The 22,916-nt window shown below is 38.7% G+C and overlaps 1 protein-coding gene across 8 annotated transcripts in view; it reads left to right on the top strand.

The window, feature by feature from the left end:
• zgc:173742 (DNA topoisomerase I, mitochondrial) overlaps positions 1–22,916 on the top strand; it is a 55,168-nt gene that overhangs the window by 18,100 nt on the left and 14,152 nt on the right. For all 8 annotated transcript variants that reach the window (XM_026927578.3, XM_026927579.3, XM_026927577.3 and 5 more), the window contains exons 7-15: positions 1,208–1,338; positions 1,414–1,529; positions 3,763–3,884; positions 9,699–9,821; positions 11,345–11,532; positions 12,669–12,813; positions 14,267–14,410; positions 16,830–17,015; positions 18,015–18,083. In XM_026927578.3, coding sequence (XP_026783379.2) covers positions 1,208–1,338; positions 1,414–1,529; positions 3,763–3,884; positions 9,699–9,821; positions 11,345–11,532; positions 12,669–12,813; positions 14,267–14,410; positions 16,830–17,015; positions 18,015–18,083 — 1,224 coding nt within the window. The remainder of the gene's footprint in view (positions 1–1,207; positions 1,339–1,413; positions 1,530–3,762; positions 3,885–9,698; positions 9,822–11,344; positions 11,533–12,668; positions 12,814–14,266; positions 14,411–16,829; positions 17,016–18,014; positions 18,084–22,916) is intronic.

Raw genomic sequence — 22,916 nt, 5'->3', positions numbered from 1 at the left:
TTTCCATTATAGTTGGCAAATAATTCAATATTCAAAGTTCATGTATTTGTACAGATATTTGTAAAATATTACAGATAAATGCTGTTGCCTTACATCACTTACATCAGCAAACATAATTTGCATAAAATCATGCAGATGGAATTCTAGGGATGGAATTTCTGCAGGTCCTGAAAAAGCTTTGGTGCCAAAAATATTTACCCTTAGAGTAAAAAAAAAAAAAAAAAAATCCATTAATCTTGTATTCATATAGATGTAGCACTTCAGTACCTACAATGATTCTTATTCATTAAGTTGTGTACTGTAAAATGTGAGCATGAAAATAAGCGTGTGACATTTTACCATCATTTCCTTATTCTGTTACATTTGCGCCTTTTTTGAGGTTCCTACCTTTGTTTATTTACTCAGGATGGAAACCTTCCTAACCTATATTGATCATTTATTAAAGCTTTAATTAAATCTGACTTCAGCCCAATCCGTCCTATTGGACTCTAGAATTGATAAAAATCAACCCATAAATCGAGATCACATACCCAAAGGAGAGGGTGGAAAACAGTTCTGTTTTTTTTTTTTTTCTTTTCATGTAGCTGTTAAAGCATCATCATCTATAGGTGTCTACATACATCTACATGATGCCATTCATTTCTGTAAAAACAAAGGATTGCAAAAACAAACATCCTCTCTTCCAACATTTTATTTTATTTATAATGAATTATTTACCAATGTATTTAATATTTAATTATTTAATATTTAAGTAAAACACCATTATTTAATATTTAAGTAAAACAATTGTTTGTTTGTTTTAAGCCTCAATTTTTCCCTTCTTAATTTACTTTCTTCCTTTCTTTAGATCCTGGATAACTGTAGCTTGCTAAATACTTTTCTTGTATTGGGGGTCGACACACCTGTATAAGTCAGGGCATGTTTTGTGTAAATGAGATGTATATGAGGATTAATAGGGTCGTGCCGTATGTGTATAACATGTAAATAGGGCCTAATGAGAAGTGGGAATTGCCCTCAAATTGCCGCTTCTTTTGATGTCCAGTGAGCTCAGATCTACCTATCTTGTTTCTACACAGCTTTGATGAATAAGCGCTGTGTTTAAGTTGTAACACATTCATGTCTCTTTCTCCCAAGTATCACAGAGTTTAAAAACATAGTTTTGAACTTTGTGATCACATGTTGGCTGTGGGTGTCTTCAATCTTTCAGAAAGTAAAGAAGGAGGAAGAGGAGCATCCTGTCTCAGCGAAGAAGAAGAAGAAGACGAAGGAGGAGATCGAGGCAGCCAGGGCCCTCAAGATCAAGAAGAAGGAGGAAGAGGAGCAGCAGCGATGGCGTTGGTAATGTGTCTGTGTGTACGTGTGGACAGTCTGTTTCTGGTCTCTGCAACTAAAACACACTTTCTGTTATTCGAGGTGGGAGGAGGAGAAATATGAAGATGGTATCAAGTGGAAGTTTCTAGAGCACAAGGGGCCTTATTTCCCTCCTGAGTACCAGCCGCTCCCAGACAACGTGAAGTTCTACTATGATGGTACATCTTTTTTTTTTCCCCCCTTCATTCATTTTCTCTCACACTCAGATTGCACAGATTTGGAAGATGCTTAAACCTGCACTCTTTTTCTTGTGAAAGTGGCTAGGACAACTAGAATATTTGGTGAAAATGTAGGAGTCTGTATTTTAATATCTGAGTACTCCAAAATACTCTAGAGCAGTCTTCTTTTTCCCTCCGAATAAAACATCAAATGAGCCAATCGACATATGAAACTGGAGTGATTGACAGTTGCATAGGTGTTTTGAACTCTGTGATATTAACTGACACTCTCTGGAAGCCCCGCCTCCTTCACCCATTAGTAATGTTTTTGCCAGTGCTCTTGTCTCGCCCCGATTTTCCCACTTTCTCACTTTCTGTCAAGGTGAATGGAGAATGATTTGAGTCCATTAATCTATCAGCTCACATTAGACCAGTATATAGTTAAGGAAGGAATAATACATGACATATCGAGTATTTATAAGAAAATAATCCACCCCAAAGTGGATTATTTTTATATAACAATATGGTCCGGAGTGTGTTGTTCTGCTTATACTACAGCAGTTTGCCATTAAATTACAGTGTTTAATTTATTAATGAATTATCTGCATCTCCTTCTCTCTCTCTCTCTCTCTGTCTCTCTCTTTCTCTTTCTCTTTCTCTCTCTCCCTCCCCCTCCCTCTCTCTCTCATAAAAATGCAGCTTGCCATTTTACCTAGAAACTGGAAAGTGAAAACTCCTCCTAAAGACTTTTCTGTGCTGAAAAACTTTGCAAAGCACTGTGACAGTTATAAAACAATGACACCTGAGACTCTTTCCTGTAAATGTTGTCTTCTAACAAAAACTTCACCACACTAACAATGATTCAGTCATTTTTTTTTGTTAAAAACAGCACATTCTTTAATCCATTTATTAATTTACTAACATTAATATAAATGTCATACAATTATTCAGAAATAATGCACACCTTCTGACCAATCAGATTCATGAATTCAACCATGCTGTGGTATAATATCAGTTAACTCGATTTATTAGGGATGCACTGAACTTTCTTCCTCAGAAAATGATTTAAAAAAACAGCTGACTGATAAAAAGCAAAAGATTTCGACCAAAAAAGATAAAATGGGTCTACAATAAAGTGTCAAATCTAACACTTTTTTTTTTAACATGTTCAAACAGTTTGAGCAGAAGCAGTTCAACAGTGTAATTGTCGGTCATGTGAAAGCATTTCATGGTTTCTATGCAGAACATTAGAAAGTAGATTTCTAAAAGGACTGACCTGCTGTTAGAGTCTTGATATGTTTCAGAGAAGGAAACGTTTTGGTCCTGGTTTCAGTGATCTGTAAGTGAGTAATGAGTGAGTAATGAGTAAATACTATGTATTGCATAATAAGTAATATATTGAAAATGTAAACTTTTGTAAAAAGTTGTTACTTTGTTACAGCATTTCTACTTTTATCTGAAGATATGCCATGAGGAAGGTGACTTTTTTTTTTTTTTTTTTTTTTTTTTTTTTTTTTTTTTTTTTTAAAAGATTCATAATTTCCTTCTGTCTCTTTCTCTTTCTCTTGCTGGGCTTAGAGCCCATTCTGAGGTTTGCCCAGTCCATCGTCTGGATCAGATGGTCTCTGAAGACTTGCTCCCTCTGTTAATATCCACTCTGTCATGGGCAATAAAAAGCTCCCTTTAGAGCATGTGGTCAGTCCAGAGGGCAAAGCTCATTCATCTTTGTGTGCGTTGTAACTGAGAATGTGCTGGCTTTTCTAGGTGGAGTTTTGATTATTCTGGTCAGGAGCAGCTCCCAGAAATGCATTTAAACAAATATGTGTTCAGTTAAGCTGTTAGGTTTGTCTGTGTATTATCCTTTCTCCTTGCCTTTTACCCATGAGGGCAATACAGATAACAACAAATAGCATATTGCTCACAAGATGGTATTACTGCCTCAAAATGCAAGCTGCATAACATAACTCTACACTCCCTGTCATCATGCCGGACTACTACGAAATAAATGAGAGCGAATGTAATGGAGATTGCATCCACTGCTTTTACTGCTGTGAAAATATTGTAAATTTAGTTTAATTAACATAAAACTTAAATTGTTGTTCTGATGCTTTTGAATTCAGAAGTGCATTAGGTATATAAATAAGAACCATTTTGCTGCCCTTCATATATGACCTCATCATATTTGTTGTTGCATCTTGTTAAACTTGACATCTTCTGTGTATTTGTGCTGTAGGCAAGCCTGTAAAGCTGAGCTTGGCTGCAGAGGAAGTGGCTTTGTTCTTCGCTCAGATGCTGGATCATGAGTACACCACTAAAGATGTATTTCGTGACAACTTCTTCAAAGATTGGAGGAAGGTAGGTGGAGATGATTCACTCCTGTCCATATGGACTCATAGATGTGTACTGCGATGGTGAAGCGCATGCCAGTGCTGAGCTCTAGAGCATTCCCACACACCCTGGAAAACATGCGCATTTCTAAGCTAGGTATAGATAACCTGGCAAATGTACACGTGGACAAAATGGTCTGGAGTTATTAGTGCAGTTTTGGTCTTGACCTTTTGCCTACAGTATGTTTTATACAAATATAAAATTAAAGATTAGCAAGGGTCACGGTCTAGATCAAATTAACCAGGAGAGGCAGTCTACCCAGTCTTGGAAAAATCAGTAGCCCGGGAGACAACGATTACATGTCAGGGCTATAGGCTTGTGCGATATCGATTTTTCCCTGTTCCTCATTTACCGTTAAAACATTCGCAATGAATGATTAATCATCCAGAAATGATGGCCTGAAAAAGATAGGAAAATGAGCCTTTCCACCATTTCGGTTTTAAGAAGAGTAGAGGAGGACATAATAATCTTACCAGCTGTGTAGTCGGGAACTGCTTGCAGGCAGTGGCAGTTGAAGCACTGCAATAATGCACAATAAACAGTAAAAACCATAAGAGCACAAATCATGAATCACTTTTACAAATCATTTGTCTAACGTTCGCAAAGCTGACAGTTTTATTGTTGGTCTGTCACTGCTCAAATTGTTTGAATTGTTTGAATAATAGCTTTCTTTTCATTACAATTACTCAAGATTTGACCCATTTTTGACAATCTTTGGGCAAATAAATGTAGTTATATAGTGTATACATGTTATATGTTAACTATATACACTATATGGTCAAAAGTATGTGGACACCTGACCATCACACCCATATGTGCTTTCAGAACATCCCAATCCAGATTTAGTCTCGCTTTGCTGGTATAATAAGCTCCACTCTTCTGGGAAAGCTTTCCACTAGATTTTGGAGTGTGACTGTGGGGATTTGTCCATTCAGCCACAAGAGCATTAGTGAGGTCAGGCACTGATGTCTGGCGAGGAGGCCTGGAGTGCAGTAGGCATTCCGGTTCATCTCGAAGGTGGGGTTCAGTGGGGTTCAGTGGGGTTGAGGTCAGGGCTGTGTGTAGGCCACTTGGGTTCTTCCACACCAACTTTGGCCACTTCAACCATGTCTTTTGCACAGGGACATTGTCATGCTAGAAGATGTTTGGGCCCATTAGTTGGAGTAAAGGGAAATTGTAATGCTATAGCATGCAAAGACATCCTATATAATTGTATGCTTTTGTGGCAACAATTTGGGAAAAACAAACATGTGCGTGTGATGGTCAGGTGTCCACATACCTTCAGACAGAGAGTGTACTTGTCTAATGTTAGCTAAGCTGAACATACATTGATAGATTTTGTATTTTTTTTTTTCGTTCATATTAACGAACTCAGCGCATTCTCCATTTACCTTGGTGAGGGCGCTAACGCTTGGGGAAGGGGCGGGGCTTCTAGGAGGTGTCGGTTAATATCAGAGAGTTCAAAACACTCCAAATCATTCCAAATTCATACATCTCCTGTTTTATTGGGGAGAAAAAGACTGCTCTTTTGGCATATTTTTGAGTGATAACTTGTACAAGTGTATCACACAACCTTACTACTCTATTCATTTCTTCATTGCTTTTCTTCTTCTCTCGCTCAACCATCAGAGAAAGAAAGAACACTACTCCTTTCTCAAAACAAAAGTTTTTATTTGGTATGTATATTTAAACAAAATGTACTTGACGTTGGTGTGAGGCACCTTGGTGCTGCAACTTTAGTGCTCGCTACTCATGAGTCCCGCTGCCTGCTGCAACACACATCGCCTTTTAGTCAGAATAATTACTGTGCGCAGATGGCATATGAGCTTTTCAGAATCAGAAACATGTAGGTGTGTGGAAACGCTTATAAGACAAAATAAAGCACAGCACAAATCTGACATATAACACTCAGTCACATTACAGTGAAGTATGTCATGAAAAAATAAAGGTGTTAACCAGACTCCAAAAATATATGTAATTGTTTATGTCTCGCCATACTTTATTACACTGAGTTAGCTACCATTCTTAGCCTGCTTAATTAGGTTTTTGGGTAACCAAAACATGAGCCTGGGCAGTACATTAGACTTGCACTTGCTCAGTGGACTAGCTAATGACTTGTGCACTCTCACTACCTATTTTTGTTTTATTTATTTATTTATTTATTTATCAGATGAATCCTCTTGAGAATCATTTTCTGCAAATCTTTGTTTTTGCTACATAGTTTGAAAATCTGAACAGATTACAGGAATTACAGGAGATTAGGAATGAGCATGCTTTATCCTGGCTACTGTACAACAGTTGTACTTGATTTTGAAATAAAACAGAGTGAAAGAGTAATAATGCCAAACTTCTGTTCTAAAATGGTGTTTTTCAAGATTTGGACCTTCACAGAGAAGTTAAAGCTGCTTGAACCATTGTGCACTTTAGCCAAATGAAATCAATCTGGTTTCTGAAGCAGACAAACATTAAGAAGGATCAAGAAGAAAGTCTATTCATTTCTGTTAAGCTGTAGATACAATAGAGATTAGGGATTGGAACAAGCTGCAGTATCCCATTTGAAGTAGTACAGCATTAATGATTTCACATTTTCCATTAATCTCTTTATATGTATGGCCAACCAAGAAAGATTATTGAACTTCACATTTATTTCCCTCGTTCTTCAGTGTTTTTATCATTTCAGATAGATTCTTTTTGGAGTTCAAAGACGTCTTGGGAAGTTTTTTTTTTTTTTTTTTTTCTCCTTTTTTCCTGGTCAGATATGCACGGCTGAGCGAGGCGAGATGGATGATAGATCGTTCACTGGGAGGGGGGGGGACCCGACCCGAGCAGGGCCTAGAGCCTATCATGCAGAATTAATTTCGTGCTGCTTAGTGCTCAATGCTCTTGAAAATGCGATTTGTATAAAGGCATTGATATGCTAATCCAGACAACTCGCTTTCCCCCCATATGAACAAATCCAATTTAACTTTTTTATTATAACACCGAAGCCTCGCCTCGCCTCAGTGAGCACAGTCTCCGCCCACTGCTCCTCTGTCAATCAAAGAGAGTGAGCGAGGAATTGAAAGATTGAAAGGAGAAGAGGGAAGAGATTGGTATACATGCGCCTGATATCATTGCATAACCTGACCTGAAAAATGATGTAAGATTATAAAGTACCACTCAGCACCACAGACCTGTGATGTTCACTGTTTAAACATTATCATCTTATAGATCCTAGAGTTTTACTAATGGCCATGCTGATTTTTTTTAATGAGTGCTATTTTGTTTAATTTCTGATTAAAAATAATTCCATGCCATGACTTGGGTGCAACTGCTGATGAATTCAATGCATCTCAGCACGCTTGCAGCGCACCACAATTGCTTTTTGAACACTGTGGCTTCTGCGGTGCTGAGCAAACAGTAATGAGGAAGCAGAAGGTTAAGTGGAAGTGCACACTAGAGAGTGTGCACAGATAGGGGTGATGTGTCGATGTGTTGTAGTGCTCTCCCTAATTACCTCACATTAAAGGCCCATTTGCACTAATGGGATGCACAAGAACTCAGTATGCAGTTTAGATATTCTGTGTACTCTAAACACCAGGGATATAAGAGTAAAATGTATTCAGCTGCATAAAATTCTTTGCCTACAAAGACACAGATAAGCATCTATCATGGCTGAATGATGATATCTCTTAATCATAGGTAGACAAATCTATAGCCTAGGACAAGCACATGTTCTTCCTCTGAGAGACATGAAACCAGTCAACTGCATCTTTTCAAACTGCTGCTCCTGCTGCATCACAGGGCAGCGTAACGTACGTGGAGGGAAGCGCTTATCCACCCCATTCCACATGCATGAGCCTACAGATGCATTATTGGCTATTGAGAGGTGAGAGAGAGTATGCCACCCGTTCTACCCTGAGAGCACGGACAGTTTTGCTCTCTTGGACACCCGGCCAGTTAGGCTGTGGCATCACTGGGATGCGATGTTGCGAGAGGCTGTTTTTCTCTTTTCTGTTGCACCACTGAGGAGAGGGCTATTATATTTTTATTTTTAGAACCCAAAAATTTTAATAATTTGGTGCGTATTCTTAAATGTAATGCACTTCACATTGACACGCCTCACTTCGGTGCTGTAACCCGTAGTGCATCCTTTCTAATCCACACACATCAGCCGAGACATAATCTGACTAATGGTACAATATTATTTGCTAGGTGGATTAATTGGCATGCACGGATGACAGACAATCTTTTCAGGACCAGAAATGTCCCGACATGTGGAGAAACGGACAAAAAAAAAAAAACAACTCTCCTGCTAGCAGAACAAGTTTTTATGTATAATGACATCATATCTCATAGTCAAAATGTTGATCATTGACTTGCTGACTGTTTAGAAACTCTTTTAGAAAAAGATGATAATTATAGTTTAGTTTACTTTTACTAGCTCCAAACTAGTTCACCATACATCATTACATTATGCTAGCTGTTTTTTTTAAGCTAGTTAATTACGTTTCCGTGGAACCAAAACGTGTGACCGCACAGCACGCTGGAGCTTTTAGCTGAATTTATCTGTCCGCCCTGCTTTTTATGTTTAACTATTAATGATTAGTTTATAGCTATAAATAAGACAAACTAAAGTGTTTTTATTTCGTAGTGGTGTTTCATGATACTATTGTCCTGTAGCTGGTCTCTGGTCCGATGAGCTGCCTTCAGCGAAATAATTGTGATAAAATGCATGTGATTGGATAAACTGCAGCAGATGATCTGCTCCAGAAGCTGAGCTTGTGCATGTTTAGTAAAATAGTCACCAGTTCTCTTTTTTTTCTTCATACTGTTAACTTTTTTTTTTTTTTTTTTGTGCACACATTGATGACCCCTGCTCTGTACATTTATACACTTTTGACTGTTTGCTAATTGAATGTATTGAATGATTTATTCAAATTGCTCAATACACTGCCACCGAGGTCATACTGCAATGATGTCAAAGCTGATTCATTCGTTGTAATGGCTCTTTGAGCTGCTGCATGTGTCAAAAAGGCCAAACACTTTGCAGTCCATTTCACTCCTCGTCCTCTGCACCTCCAGCTTATGTACGAGCTGCCCCAGGGGTGCCATTGGGGTGTGCCTGCGTGTGTTTGTGTGTGACCGAGTGTGTACACAAGCAAAATAGACAGAATGAGGTGGTGCTAGAGAGAAATGGGGTCACTCTTTTGAGAGAATAAAATTGAAATTGCATGTATGCGGTCCCCTGGTGCCAGCCCCAGGCAGGGAGATTACAGTGATTCACTGTTAGGGAGACATTTAACAACGTGAAAAAAGAAACATTGGTATATATAATACACCCAGCATGACGTTAAATTGTCCCCAGAGCCGTGACCTTCCCCACTGTTCAAACATTTCTGCCCTTCTTTTTCACTGCCCTCCTGTGCTCTAGAGATTGAGTGATCATTAGCGATGAGGCAGTTCAGTGCTCTGATTTTTTCAGGTGGTTAGGATTAGCATGAGATTTGCGTTCCATTAAGGCAGCCGTTAACCTCCTATTACTTTACGCTGAAGCAGTGAACGTATTTAAATCCTTAGCTGCTCTTTGATTTGGTTTTATATAGACACTGTTATACCTATGGTACAGTTCACTTTTCTAGAATACCCGTGTTTCTTTTAGGTGTTAGAGCCGAGGCTGTAATTCATTGTTGGAGTCACTGAATGGTCTGTGTGTGTCTGTGTGTGTCTGTGTGTGTCTGTGTGTGTCTGTGTGTGTCTGTGTGTGTCTGTGTGTGTCTGTGTGTGTGTGGGCGCACGCAGGAGATGACTCTGGAAGAACGGATGCTGATCAATGACCTCAATAAGTGTGACTTTGGAGAGCTGCATGCCATGCACCGGGAGAAAGTGGAGGCAAGGAAGAACATGAGCAAAGAAGACAAACTGGTGTGTATTCCAGCATTCAGAAACATCTGAACGTTTCGTAAAAAGACCCAGTATTCAGACAAGAGACAAAAGTCAAGTTGTTTATTCTTAGCAGTGCCATCCAGTGGACATTGCTAGTATTTCTCATTTCAGGCATGTTAACTTATATATGGACATTAGGCTACACTAATCAGATAGAATATAATTTCTCACCTCTGCCTCTTTTTTCCCTAAAAGCCAATTCATGAGGCATATCCAGGGGTAGACAGATGATACATTTATTAGCTACATGTCTTTCTGGACATGTGAAAGCTCCATTGTGCTGCCCAGTCCCATGTTTTGGTTGTGTTGCAACTTAATTAACTAGGCTGAAATGTGGTAAATAACATAATGTCATAATGTATGGACAGCTAGTTGAGTGCGTTAATACGGAGTAAGGGAAATAAATAAGTTTATGAATTCCCAGGGAGAGGATAACTGTATAACCGTATTATCCTCTCCTGAGGATAGCTCAGGAGGAAGTAGCTTGAAATAAAAAAGTTGCTGACAAATGTTTTGGCTATGATCTGTGGTGAAGGCTTATCAAGGCTTTTATTGCAATCACTATTGCAGTTCACGTTGCAGGCAGTAACTCTTTTAATGTACACACTAGGGGTGTAATGATACGTGGTGAAAATTTGCATTGTGGGAATGTACGATTCACATCATGTATATCAGCATTCTATTAATTATGCATCTGATGCAATTGCACTGTTTGATCACCAGAGTTCCCAATCTGTCTAACTCATAAAATATATCACTGCCGCAGAGCTCATTATGTTTCAGTTGGTCTTTTTTCCCAAGTCAGAGACTTTGTATATTCGATCACATTTTTCGGAAGATTTTTTTTGTTTGTTTTTAAGATGTGGTGAACCTGTTGTACATTTTATATAAAATATTAACCCTATGTTTGTAGCAATTTTTGATTTTTATTCAGAAATAAAAAAAAGAAGTCTTTTCAGTTTAAATTTTTCACTTCATTCATTCAAATCTTGTTCAAAATATACTTTCGAATCGGAATGTACTATACATACCATGTGCATTTACTTGCTTTTCCTTTGACAGTCTCTTGTACAGTGGCTCAAGATTAAGATTAGGGTTGTTAATCACAGTGTATGATCACAGTGTATGATCACAGTGTTTCCCCACCGTTAATGTTTACAAAATACCTATTTAAAAAATATTTCCATCTACCCATTCATTTTTTTTTTTTTTTTTTAAAACTTGCACAACTTTTTTTAAACAAGTTTATTTTGCAGCCCCCTTCCTCTGGACTCGCCCTAAATGACACTACAGCAAGCGTGTCTCTGCAGAGGGGACGTGGACTGCACAGTAATCCTGTGGTGCTGTAAACACGTGGCATTGCAAACTGTGATGGCACTCCTAGCATGTTCAAATGCACAGAAAGAAATAGCATTGCTGACCAAATCTAAACTAAGCCACACACTCTTTCAAATCTCCCTGTAAAAAGTTACATTAAGCCTCTTATTCTTTTTACACATCAGGTTATTAAAGAGGCCAATCAGAAGATTCTGGAGGAGTATGGCTACTGTATGTTGGACCACCATAGGGAGCGCATCGGCAACTTTAAGATTGAGCCTCCAGCGCTGTTCCGAGGCAGAGGAGACCATCCTAAACAGGGCATGCTTAAGAAGAGGATCCAGCCGGAGGACGTTATCATCAACTGCAGCCGGTAACAGCACACAAGCTCAGAGGATTCAGCTGCAGGGTGATAGAAGATCTTGTGCTAATCTCTTCTTGTGCTAAAAAAGCATTGGCCTTGTATTTTCTGGCACAAGTTTCTTGAGAACAGTACTATGTGCTTACTCTTGCATGTTTTTAAGGATGCTTCTCCATATTGTGTGTATGTGTGGCAGCCTGGGAAATCCCATGAAATGATGAACTTTGAACATTTTCTACTATATATAGTTGGGAAAACTTCAGGTTCTTCTGAACTGAAGTATGTTAATCTTCTACAGGTTTCTCAATCACAGAGTGATATACATTACTACTAAATTTTAAAGAATTCTAAGTTTGCAATAGAAAATTGGTTCTCACTTTGATTATCAGCATCATCCAACATCAGTCTGTCTCTTGTGTCACTCGTGGCATTTAAACACGAGTCTTATCGTCGTCTTCATTATCTCTGTTCACGCTAACATTGGGGGAGATAATCACTGATTAATTCAGTCAGCTCTGTTCTGTTGCCTAGATTTATTTTTACTAGTCACTTTTTATTAGGTCATTTTAAAACTTTTGGTCTTCTGTGTTTTGCTGATATGACAGCTCATGTCACTGTGGTGCGTAACTATCCAAAAAATCTGATGAAATCATGAGAAAATCATACTTAGCTGGCAAAGGTTTAGACATCTTTAGGCATAATGACTGTTTTCACCACTGCATTTGTTAAACTGGCTATATATATATACAAATATATGCTATATTTGCAGGCAGACAGCCAAAGAAGTACTCCATATAACTTATGTAAAATAATTTCCGTGTCATTTTGGTGAAATGTATTTGTGTGTTCTTAAAATAGAAACATCAAAATATTATTACTGGCAGAAGAACTCAGTTTTGGTCAAAACCTGTATTCCACCACAGTGACTGCCGTTGTGATATATGTGGTTCAAGGTTGGACGCATACCTGATAGATGGCCGTGTTACCTTTTCTTGTTGTTCATGACGAATATGGATGAAGATGTAAAGTTAAGCCAAGTTTATACACTAAGGAAATGTGTACATGCAGGTTTCTTCACACTAATAGTCAAATAAATGTGATCTTGTCAAGGTATAGTCATTGAATGCGATTTCTGAACTGCCCTACAGTGATTCCCGTATCCCAGAGCCCCCTGCTGGTCACAGCTGGAAGGAGGTACGACACGACAACACGGTAACCTGGTTGGCCAGCTGGACTGAGAACGTCCAGGGTTCCTGCAAATACGTCATGCTCAACGCAAACTCCAAACTCAAGGTATAATCTCTCCCTCTTCCTCTTGATGATTGTTTCTCCATCCTCCCCCTCTCTCTTGTTATTTCCCTAAGCATGTCAATCTGTATTTGCCTCTCTTGGTTAATAGATTAGTTATGATGACATTTAGCTGTAGTGCCGGGTGCTGGTTAATCAAAACAGAGCAGAGAGCGAAGTGTTTTCTGTGGCAGCGTGTTTCATCCCGTCCCCCTCGCCGCATGCTTCATCTTGTCATTTGTCTCGCTCCATTCGCTGCCTTTCTCACACACAATCAAATCAGGATGCAAAGCAATCAATTCCATCATTACTCAATTACCCACATGTCACAATAAGCGAGGTTATTCCCACAGGAATGAAGATTTAGAATGAGTTACGAGCTGCACCTTCTCCTCTCCTTTCTTCCGTTACTGCAGCTCTGCCTCACTGCCTACGACTTTTTTTTTTTTTTTCCCTCTCTTGCTTTTTTTTGGGCCTCTTTTCCACTCTATAGCCAGAAGCACATACATAGTTGTCAGTTTGTCAGTGTTACTGTGGCAACACGCGATGTGTAGAGGGCAACAGTGTTGTCAGACAGTTAGATTCCTGCAAGTCACAGTCTTAAAGCACAAGCTGAACTCTGACACAGAGGTGGAATTGAACTGACAATGGCACAACGCTGAAGTAAACACAAGAGTAAACTCTACAAATGTCACATTTTTACATTTCAGATGTGGAGCATGCGTATAACTTAGAACTGTAGAAAAAGTCTAACTCTGACTAAGTGCAGTCATTGCAATGCTTTATGAAGGTTGTGTTAAAGTGGCGATTTGACAAAAATATCATATCCCGATACTTAGACATTTCTACGATACATGATGTATTGTGAAATGTAAGTTTGCTAACATAGTGCCAGTAAAACATCAGTTGAAAAAGTGAGATAATATTTTATTTAAAGTCTAAAAAAAAATGATTATATAAGACAATACCTGCAATATTTAAAAATATATTGTGATACAATTTGTTTTATTATTTGCCATAATAATAGAAATATCATCGAAAACAATATTCTACAAATTGAAAGATTCCTTACAAAATATATATATATGTATGTGTGTATGTGTGTGTATATATGTATATATATATATATATATATATATATATATATATATATATATATATATATATATGTATGTATGTGTGTATATAAAATATATAATTTGTGTATTTTGACATAATTTACCATCATATCGATATATATTATCAAAAAAATTGCATTTTTCAAATTGAAAGATTCAGTACAAAATCAAGTTAGCTCAGTTTGTCATTTTTATTTTAAAAAATGAGATCACTCAGCTTGTGATATTTCATAAAAGTAAAAAGACAAGTGTATTGTGTCATATTGTGTCACAACATTGATATTGCTATATTGTCCATCGCTAGTTAAAGATGAACTGCATAATGTTGCATGGTGTTTCAGGGAGAGAAGGACTGGGAGAAATACGAAGTGGCTCGCAAGCTGAAGACGTGTGTGGATGCGATCCGAGCCCAGTACCAGGAAGATCTGAAGTCCAAACAGATGGGAACACGGCAGAGAGCTGTAGCCCTCTATTTCATCGACAAGGTCAGTTCAGGCCTTGTGTGGGTGTGTGGGTGTGTTTGTGTGTGGGTGTGTTTGTGTGTGGGTGTGTTTGTGTGTGGGTGTGTTTGTGTGTGGGTGTGTTTGTGTGTGGGTGTGTTTGTGGGTGTGTGTGGGTGTGTGTGGGTGTGTGTGGGTGTGTGTGGGTGTGTGTGGGTGTGTGTGGGTGTGTGTGGGTGTGTGTGGGTGTGTGTGGGTGTGCACATGCAAACACATTTTCTCTCAACCTGGGCTTCTGACTTGAACCTGTAATGTTTCTCTTTAGGGTCTTTAAAATCAGAGTGTATTGTGCAATATTCAAAACTAAACTAAACAATATTCAGATAAACAATTCATCCATAGTTCCTTTAATCACCAGCTTATGTGCACTATGAATATCACTTTCCTGAGCTTATTGAAGCTGAGCTTCTGTCCAGTCAGTCAGGGATTCTCAAACTTACTTGTAATAAGGGAATACATAAACCCCACAGTTAGCACAAATCAATTTTGAGTTGAACTATTCATAAACTAATTTGCAAATAAGTACTATCCTATTTATTCATTTAAAAAATAATTATTTCTTGCTTTCCTGTTTTCACCCACTGTTTTCACATCCAAACTAATTACACTGTGTTCAATGATTCAGATCAACTTGTATCTGTATTGTAACTTGTAACTTGTATTGTAGAACTTTTATATATTTTATTTATTATATTGTGTGTTCACGATGACATTCATATTTGTTTCTAAGTTACTAAATTCTTAAAGTTATTTAAACACCACAGTGGCACGACAACAATACACTCCCCTGTTAATGAGTGCAACATTTTGCTATGGATGTGTACAGTCAGAACAGATATTAGCATGTTATATAAACAGAAATGCTTCAGTGTATATGTACTTGATGTATGTGAAAAGCATCACAGAATGTTGAGCTTTCCTGTATTGGTTTATGCAAGCAATTATTATACCATGATTGTGTTATTATTGTATTATTATAATTATATTACAACATGCAAATATCTGTACTGTGTGTCTGATTATTACTGTAAGGTAGTAAGTTTCTATGATAAAGTTTCTGACTGTGTCCGTGCTGGGCTCGGTATGTGGCAGAATTAGAATTTAAGTGAAAAATTGCTGTTGTAGCACACAGTACTACAAACAGAGGTGCTGCACATCCAGTGAAAAATGCCATGTTGATGGATTATCACATCTGGTGTATGGTGGGCTTAAGGGCTTTGGGATTGGAGGGAGATATTTATACCATGTGCAGTACATACCAAGCTTTGAACGACATTGATTTATAAGATTTACAGTATTTTGTGTGTTTAGCACCAATATTCTTTCAAAATTAGTGTATGTAAGAGTTAGACAATTCATTTGTGTACACACAATTAGTGTCACAAGCTTCATGAGTCAATACACAGCAGAAGCAGTTAATCATACGCCTGGATTAAACGTTAAATAAAACTTTTAGCCGGCCAAATGCAGGTCCAGATCCGGACATTTGTCAGCCAAATTTCTCACCATGTTTTTTATTCATTAAACAAATATGTCTTTGCTACAAGGTGAATGTGAAACTTGTTTTCTTTATCTGTGCAACTGTTCACATCTCGCCCATCCAAGTCTAGCATGAGCAGTTTGATTAGGCAGAACACAGCGGCAGCGTCTGAAATGTACTATATGGCCAAAGGTATGTGGACACCTGACCTTCACACTCATACGTGATTTTTGAACATCAGATTCCAGATTTAGTCCGCCTTTTGCTGTTATAATAACCTCCACTGTTCTCAGAAGGCTTGCTTCTCAGTTTTGGAGTGTGGATGTAGGGATTTGTGCACATTCAGGAACGAGAGCATTAATGATGTCAGACACTGATGTCGGGCAAGGAGGTGTGGCACATAGTCGGCATGCCAGTTCATCCCAGAGGTGTTCGGTTGGGTTGAAGTCAGGGCTCAGTGCAGGACACTCGACGTCTTCCACTCCAACTTTGGCAAAGCATGTCTTCATGGAGCTCGCTTTGTGTACAGGGGTATTGTCATGCTGGAACATGTTTTGGACCCCTTAGACCCCTCCAGTGAAGAAAATTATAAGGCTACAACATACAAAGACGTCCTATACAATTGTGTGCGTCCAACTTTGTGGAAGGAGTTTAGGGAAGTCTGGCATATGTGTGACTGTCAGGTGTCCACAGACATTTGGCCATATAATGTATCTAACGTTATGGAATTGAATTGTTTGCCGAACTTTCAAGAAATTTAGCTTACAGGCTGGAACTGTAGCACCCACTCTCGAGCTCACTTTCTTCTAACCTTTTTATGCTCTAGAGGATCTGTGACCAAGCCACTGTTTCAAGCGTGTGTGTGTGTGTGTGTGTGTGTGTGTGTGTGTGTGTGTGTGTGTGTGTGTGTGTACGTGCATGCAGCTGGCTCTGAGAGCAGGTAATGAAAAGGAAGAGGGGGAGACGGCAGACACAGTGGGTTGCTGCTCTCTGCGTGTCGAGCACATTACCTTACACGACGCACTCGATGGAGAGAAATATGTGGTGGAGTTTGACTTCCTGGGTAAAGATTGCATCCGTTACTACAACAAGGTTCCTGTCTCGAAAAGGGTAAGAGGTCTTGTGCATAATCATTTTGCTGATCCCAGCATCCCCAGCTGCAGTAGAGAGAGCACAATAAATAGTTGTTTAGCCACTCTGGTCCATACTGTCTCACACTGTGAGTCATCTGGAGGTCTAGTATAGAAAGCATATTAAAATATGCTTTAGACAAGGCTCTTTTGCTATAATAATATATATGGTAATTATTGTTTTGCTGCTTGTATGGTAATGTAAGAAGCCACACTAATTTAGCAAGCGTGTTTGAGAACACTAGCTTTCATTATTTAAATGAGAACATTTAAACGAAAAGTCATCAGGTGAGAAATAATTAGTACCTTGCATATTTAGCAGGTTTATTCAGACTGAATGAGAGCTGTTGAAAATGTCAGATATAATTGAGAGGAGACGTCATTTGCAGCCGCCCGTCTTTCCTCTATCACGATGAATAAGAATCGGCCTCCTGTTCGTGGCATGTGGCGCCAGCAGATTCTATGAGTGTGTCATATTAGTTTATTCCATCTATCAGTGTGTGTAATGATACGCTGGTGGATGAACTCCGTCATCAGAAAAGCTGTGTGTGTGGGGGGCTGCTGTGGCATGGCCCGATTGTGTATGGAGTGTATGGGAAGAGTTGTAATGATGTGTGAAGCTGGGTGAGAGATACACCACCCACTATTAGGAGACTGACAGGTCCATGAACGAGTCAATCACCGCTGCACTATGTTCTATCAGCAAGCGAAGCAGATCCTGCCAGAAGTCCCTGACTGCCTGACAGCTTTGTCTGCTAGATGGCTGTTTTGTTTTTTTTTCTTTTTCCCTGCACATGGCTGATTAATTAGTATCGTGCATAGTTTAGCCGTCAGCGAGAATGGAAAGGAGGAGTTCTCAATTATATTTGACATTTCCACAAGGTCCTGTTTTCTTCAAGTCCTCCTGAATAAACTCTGTCTCTAAGTGGTGAAGCCCCAGGTTTGATAAACAGATTTATTTTTCGCCTGTGTCACTCAGGTCTTCAAAAACCTCAAGCTTTTTATGCAGAACAAGCAAGAAGGAGACGACCTGTTTGATCGATTAAATGTGAGTATAAAGAGCCCTTTTTTTTTTTTTTTTTGCCCTTTCATAATTTCTTGGCCTTTTCTGCAGTGCCACAGTGCTTTAGGTGTCAGATCTGAAACGGATTATGTGTTAAACCAAACGAGAATGTGTATTAGCATATTATCTTTTGAAGTCTGGTCTGAATTTCTGCTCTGAGACCTGTAGAGAAGGAGACTGAACAAAGGAGAGAACGGTGGAGAGGCAGGCCAGCTTGGTAATTGTAAGTGCGAGTACAAGGACATGGTAATTTGCTCTGTGCTGCTCTTTGGCACTAAAAAGCACAGCCTCAACTCTCTGCCCTCTGCCATGTAGCTCTGCAGAGATTAGCACAAATCATATTACATGCTGCTTGTGTGGGATTGGCCAAATACCTGAATCTAACATAGTTCATGACCAAGATATATAACACTCCACTCTTCTTGTGCTACTGTGCCACAAGTGTGTGTGTGAGGTTTGTTTGTTTTTTTTCTTCATCTTTTAATGCAGTTTAGATTTTGTATTTCTGCAAGTCTGAAATGAATATGTCCTAGGCGTGCATAAGAGTGCTTTCACACTAAGAGTATTCCGCTGGGAAGTGGCTTGAAATCTGGCTGCTTTTTATTCCCCCCCTCCAAAAAGTTAAAAATTAAAACTCACTGAGTGCTTTCTTTCTTTCTTTCTTTCTTTCTTTCACTGAGCCAATCAAGTCACAGCTCAGGAGGCAAGCGAGTAAAACCAACATGGAGGATGGAGTGCTGGTAGAAAAATGAGTCGTGTTAGTAAATGCTTTACAGAAGCTTTACAACGCCAAGCTGGAGATATTTGGAACAAAATCCTTTCCTTGCAATAGTTCAGCTAAATAATGAGAAATCAATTTTTGTTCATAATTCTATACAGATATGCTAGTTAATTAGCTGTACCATTGGAAGGCAGAAGTGGTAACAGTGTTGTTATGGTTACAACACACATTGTATGAGTGCTTTTTCTTCTAAGGTGTTATAAGGTGAAAAAACACCTATTGTGAAAGCAGCCTAAGGTGTCTGTAATAGGTCACACTCAGCAAAATGACCTTTTTTCACGAAATAAGTCATTATTTTTGCATTTTTGCCAACAGTGCTAGCAAAACATATGTGCCACACATAAAATAATAGAAATAATAGCAATAATCTTGAAAAACTATGACTTTATTAAAGGTGTACAAAAATAAATGAACACATGAAGTTAATTTGTGAACACTGTCATGCATGTACATCAGCTACAAGGTTTTGTGTGTAACAAAAGTACTGATGATGCCTGTTTCAGGAAATTATATATAACTGTGTACATTGAGGTTCCCTTAACTACCGCTAAATCACATTATTAGACTAACACTGCATTTTGAGCAGTATGAAGCGAAACCTTAATTAACATCTTAATTAAAATTCAGAACGAAGGCTGAATAGCAAGTTCCAGTATTTACACCTCTAGAGATTAGAGTTCAGTAAGTGATCAACATGCTGAGACGTGCAGTAATTAAATTTTTGCTAATTTATTTGGTTTTAGTCATGGATTGAATAAACATTAGTCAATGCAGGAGTGTTTCATTCATATTTAAACAAACTTGTTAGGTTCATTTGTGCAATGAGGATATTTCCAGCTAACCTGGGTGAACCAAAGGCTTTGATATGCACTTTGCTGTAACGTAATTATTTTATGGCTAATAATTAACCAGTTATTGAACAGTTATCTGCCCCGTTATTTATCCATTTTTTCAGAGTTCTGGGGTTTTATAGTGATGGAAAAAGCAGAATGAGGGGAAAAAATGAGCCGCTCATGTCACTCGGCCTTGTAGCATGACTGTGACACCTGAACATGGTGCTAAAGAAAAAAACGGGGACTTCAAGGCTGAAACGTAGCACGCTCTTGTCTGGCTAACTCAATTACCTTCTCTGAGGTCACACATATTCAGATATTTTTTTAAAAACTTAAATTTATTGCCAAAATTTTTTTTAAATACTTGTTCATGTGAATGGCTACTTAATTTCAGTGTGTCCCATCTTTTACTCAAACCTCGGGGTATACCGTTGTCACAGTAAAAATTTGTGATAAGTTCTTCTGCTTCGGGTTCAGTGAAAGGCAGCGTGTTGTATTTTTGGGATAAGTGGAGTTTGATTGCTTTGCCTAATTGCCTGACCTTTTTTTTGAAACAGTCTGATGTGAGAAGACAAAAAAGTGTTTGCTGTTTTTAATAGTCTTCCTTCAGTGTACAAACAACATTTTCACATTATCAGCAGGCAGTCTCATTATCGTCAATTCTCCTTTGGCATAACGATAAAGAAGTTCACTCAAAGACAGATGCGATGTCCTCGACATAGTAAAATTCTCTGCTACCTTCTCAGCTACAACAATTGGAAATTGTCGCACTTGTTGCTACATCACCCTCCGAGGCACCCTCCACCCCCACCCCTGAGTTTTTGGGTACTGAAATGAGTAACCTACTTATTATTATTCAAGGAGTTACGTCCCAGATCTGTGTGTTTTTTTTTTTTTGTTTTTTTTTTAACGTAATGGCCATGAAATGTGCTCACGTGTGTGTTCATGCACCTAAGCTATTAGGCTTGTTCTTTATAATGTTAGTATATTTACTTTAAATGAAGTGCATAAGCTAGCTGCATTAGTTACATTGAATGGAGTAGGGTTGCAGTGGAAAAGAGCGGGTTTGATTTCACTTCTGTAGAGCTGTAAGTAACATATGGATTTGTTTTCATTGCGCGAAGTCCCTCGTTGTCAAACTGATAGCAGGTGATCATCAAGAACAGCAAGCTGGATTTTTTTTTTTCTTAACTAGTTTGCATTTCATTAAGATGTATTATCAGGTCACTTGTATTGTAGAAAGATGCTGTAGTGCCTCATCTTGTATTTTCACAGAGCACAGTTTGCAGTTCATTAAGCATCACATACGTCCAGATCGTTGTCATTTCGCGTTATCTATTCATTAGTGCTACACTAGGCTTACAGCACTTAGTATCAGCTGGCATTGGATATTGGAGCACTTTTTACAAGTATGAGTAAATGAGCATGGTAGCAGACTGATACCCGATGCCAACATCTGTATCAATGCATCCCTAAATAAAATAAAGCGCAATTAAATAGCAAACACGTTAACATTATCCTGCCGTTCTTTCCACCCACACCAAAACAGGGAAAATGGGATTAAAATGAAAATTTCAAAACAATCGAGGATGTTTTGGAAAGCTTCCTTTTTTAGTGATCCAAAATGGCTGTAGTAAAAGGTTGAAAGAGAATCATCATAGAGCAGGTGTGTGGGTCACAGGCTTCAGGCAGTCATCTAGTGCAAAGAATTTGCAACCAAGCACTAAACATGACAAATTTATTTAAGTCGGTTAATTTGTCCAGTTACTGATGGTACAGCGTGAGCTGTGATTCTTGTGTGGCTCAGCCAGCACAGATGTAAACAGCCTTAAATTAAAGCTGACACACTGCACTAACTTGTTATTTTGACTCTGCGCTCCAGCACATTTAAAGCATAGTGTGCTGCAGTACCGAGCCAGTACAACAAAAAAAAGTCACTGTCCAATTATTATGGGGTGCACTATATCTCTGTGTCAGGGTGTGTGTGTGTGAGAGGGAGAGAGAGAGAGAGAGAGAGAGAGAGAGAGGGGGAGAGAGAGAGAGAGCTGAGCTGTAGTATCTCTCAGGTCCAGATGTGTCCGTGATGATTCTGGCTTGCCTCTGTGTTCTGTCAGGAGTTCCAGCCAGGGTCATTAACACAGATAAACACACTCCAGCTAGCCGGCCCTGCTGATGCCAAAATACACTCACAGTTCACATCCTCCACTTTGCCTTCATAGTCATTCAAGTGAATATATGCTATTATAGATCTGACATACTGCATACACACATACGCTCCACCTGGGAGCTTCTTGACTGCACATAGAGAGTATGTGAGTGTCTCTTGTGACTGCTGTGTGATCAGGTGTGAGGTGTAGGTGTTTGTGGTAGATGCAGATCGTTCAAGGGCGTTTGTGTTGGAATATTTAGTTAAGCTGCAGGTACACAGCTGGTGTCATTACGCTTTAGTTTCCTCCTGAGCATCACAACTGTTTTTCATTTCAAATGCAGACGGTGTGATGGCACACACTGCGCTCTTAAGAAGATCCCCAAAGTGACCATTCAGCCACAGTATAAACAATATCTCGTCCTCCTGATAGAATACAGAATTCTAGTCTATTTGCAGTGTGTAAACAGTTTTTTTTATATATATATATATATATATATATATATATATATATATATATATATATATATATATATATATATATACACACACACACACACACACACACACAAACACACACAGTAGCCCCCAGCCTGTTAGACTTCTGTTGACTTCAGCATTTTTCCCTTCCCAGAAAATCCTTAGCTGCTTTTAACCTCACACTCAAGGGGTCCCATTTATCAAAACATGTGTAGCTCAAGTTCTAAATTTGTGCTCAAGAACCACCAGTATGCACAAGAAACTTGGTATTCCTCACACGTACATATGCACAGCTGTATGCAATGACCATTGATAAATCCCACATATACTACATTGATCTGTTTGTGCCCGGCAACACTCATTTACATAAAGAAATGCCCCAAATTGCCATATATGGTAAACCACTTGCCTTAAGAAGCATTTGTCATTTTTGCTGTCTTTTGTGCTGCCAGTTTTTTAAATGTAATGTATTGTTGTGTTAGCGATATGAATTAAGGCAAAATGTTCCTGTATACGCATGGTCATGAATGTATGCAAATCCTCATGCACAAGCAGAACTTGATATAATTACATTCTGT

The sequence above is a fragment of the Pangasianodon hypophthalmus genome, chromosome 6, assembly GCF_027358585.1.
Source record: "Pangasianodon hypophthalmus isolate fPanHyp1 chromosome 6, fPanHyp1.pri, whole genome shotgun sequence".
NCBI lineage: Eukaryota > Metazoa > Chordata > Actinopteri > Siluriformes > Pangasiidae > Pangasianodon > Pangasianodon hypophthalmus.
This window is presented reverse-complemented; position numbering and strand designations above follow the sequence as displayed.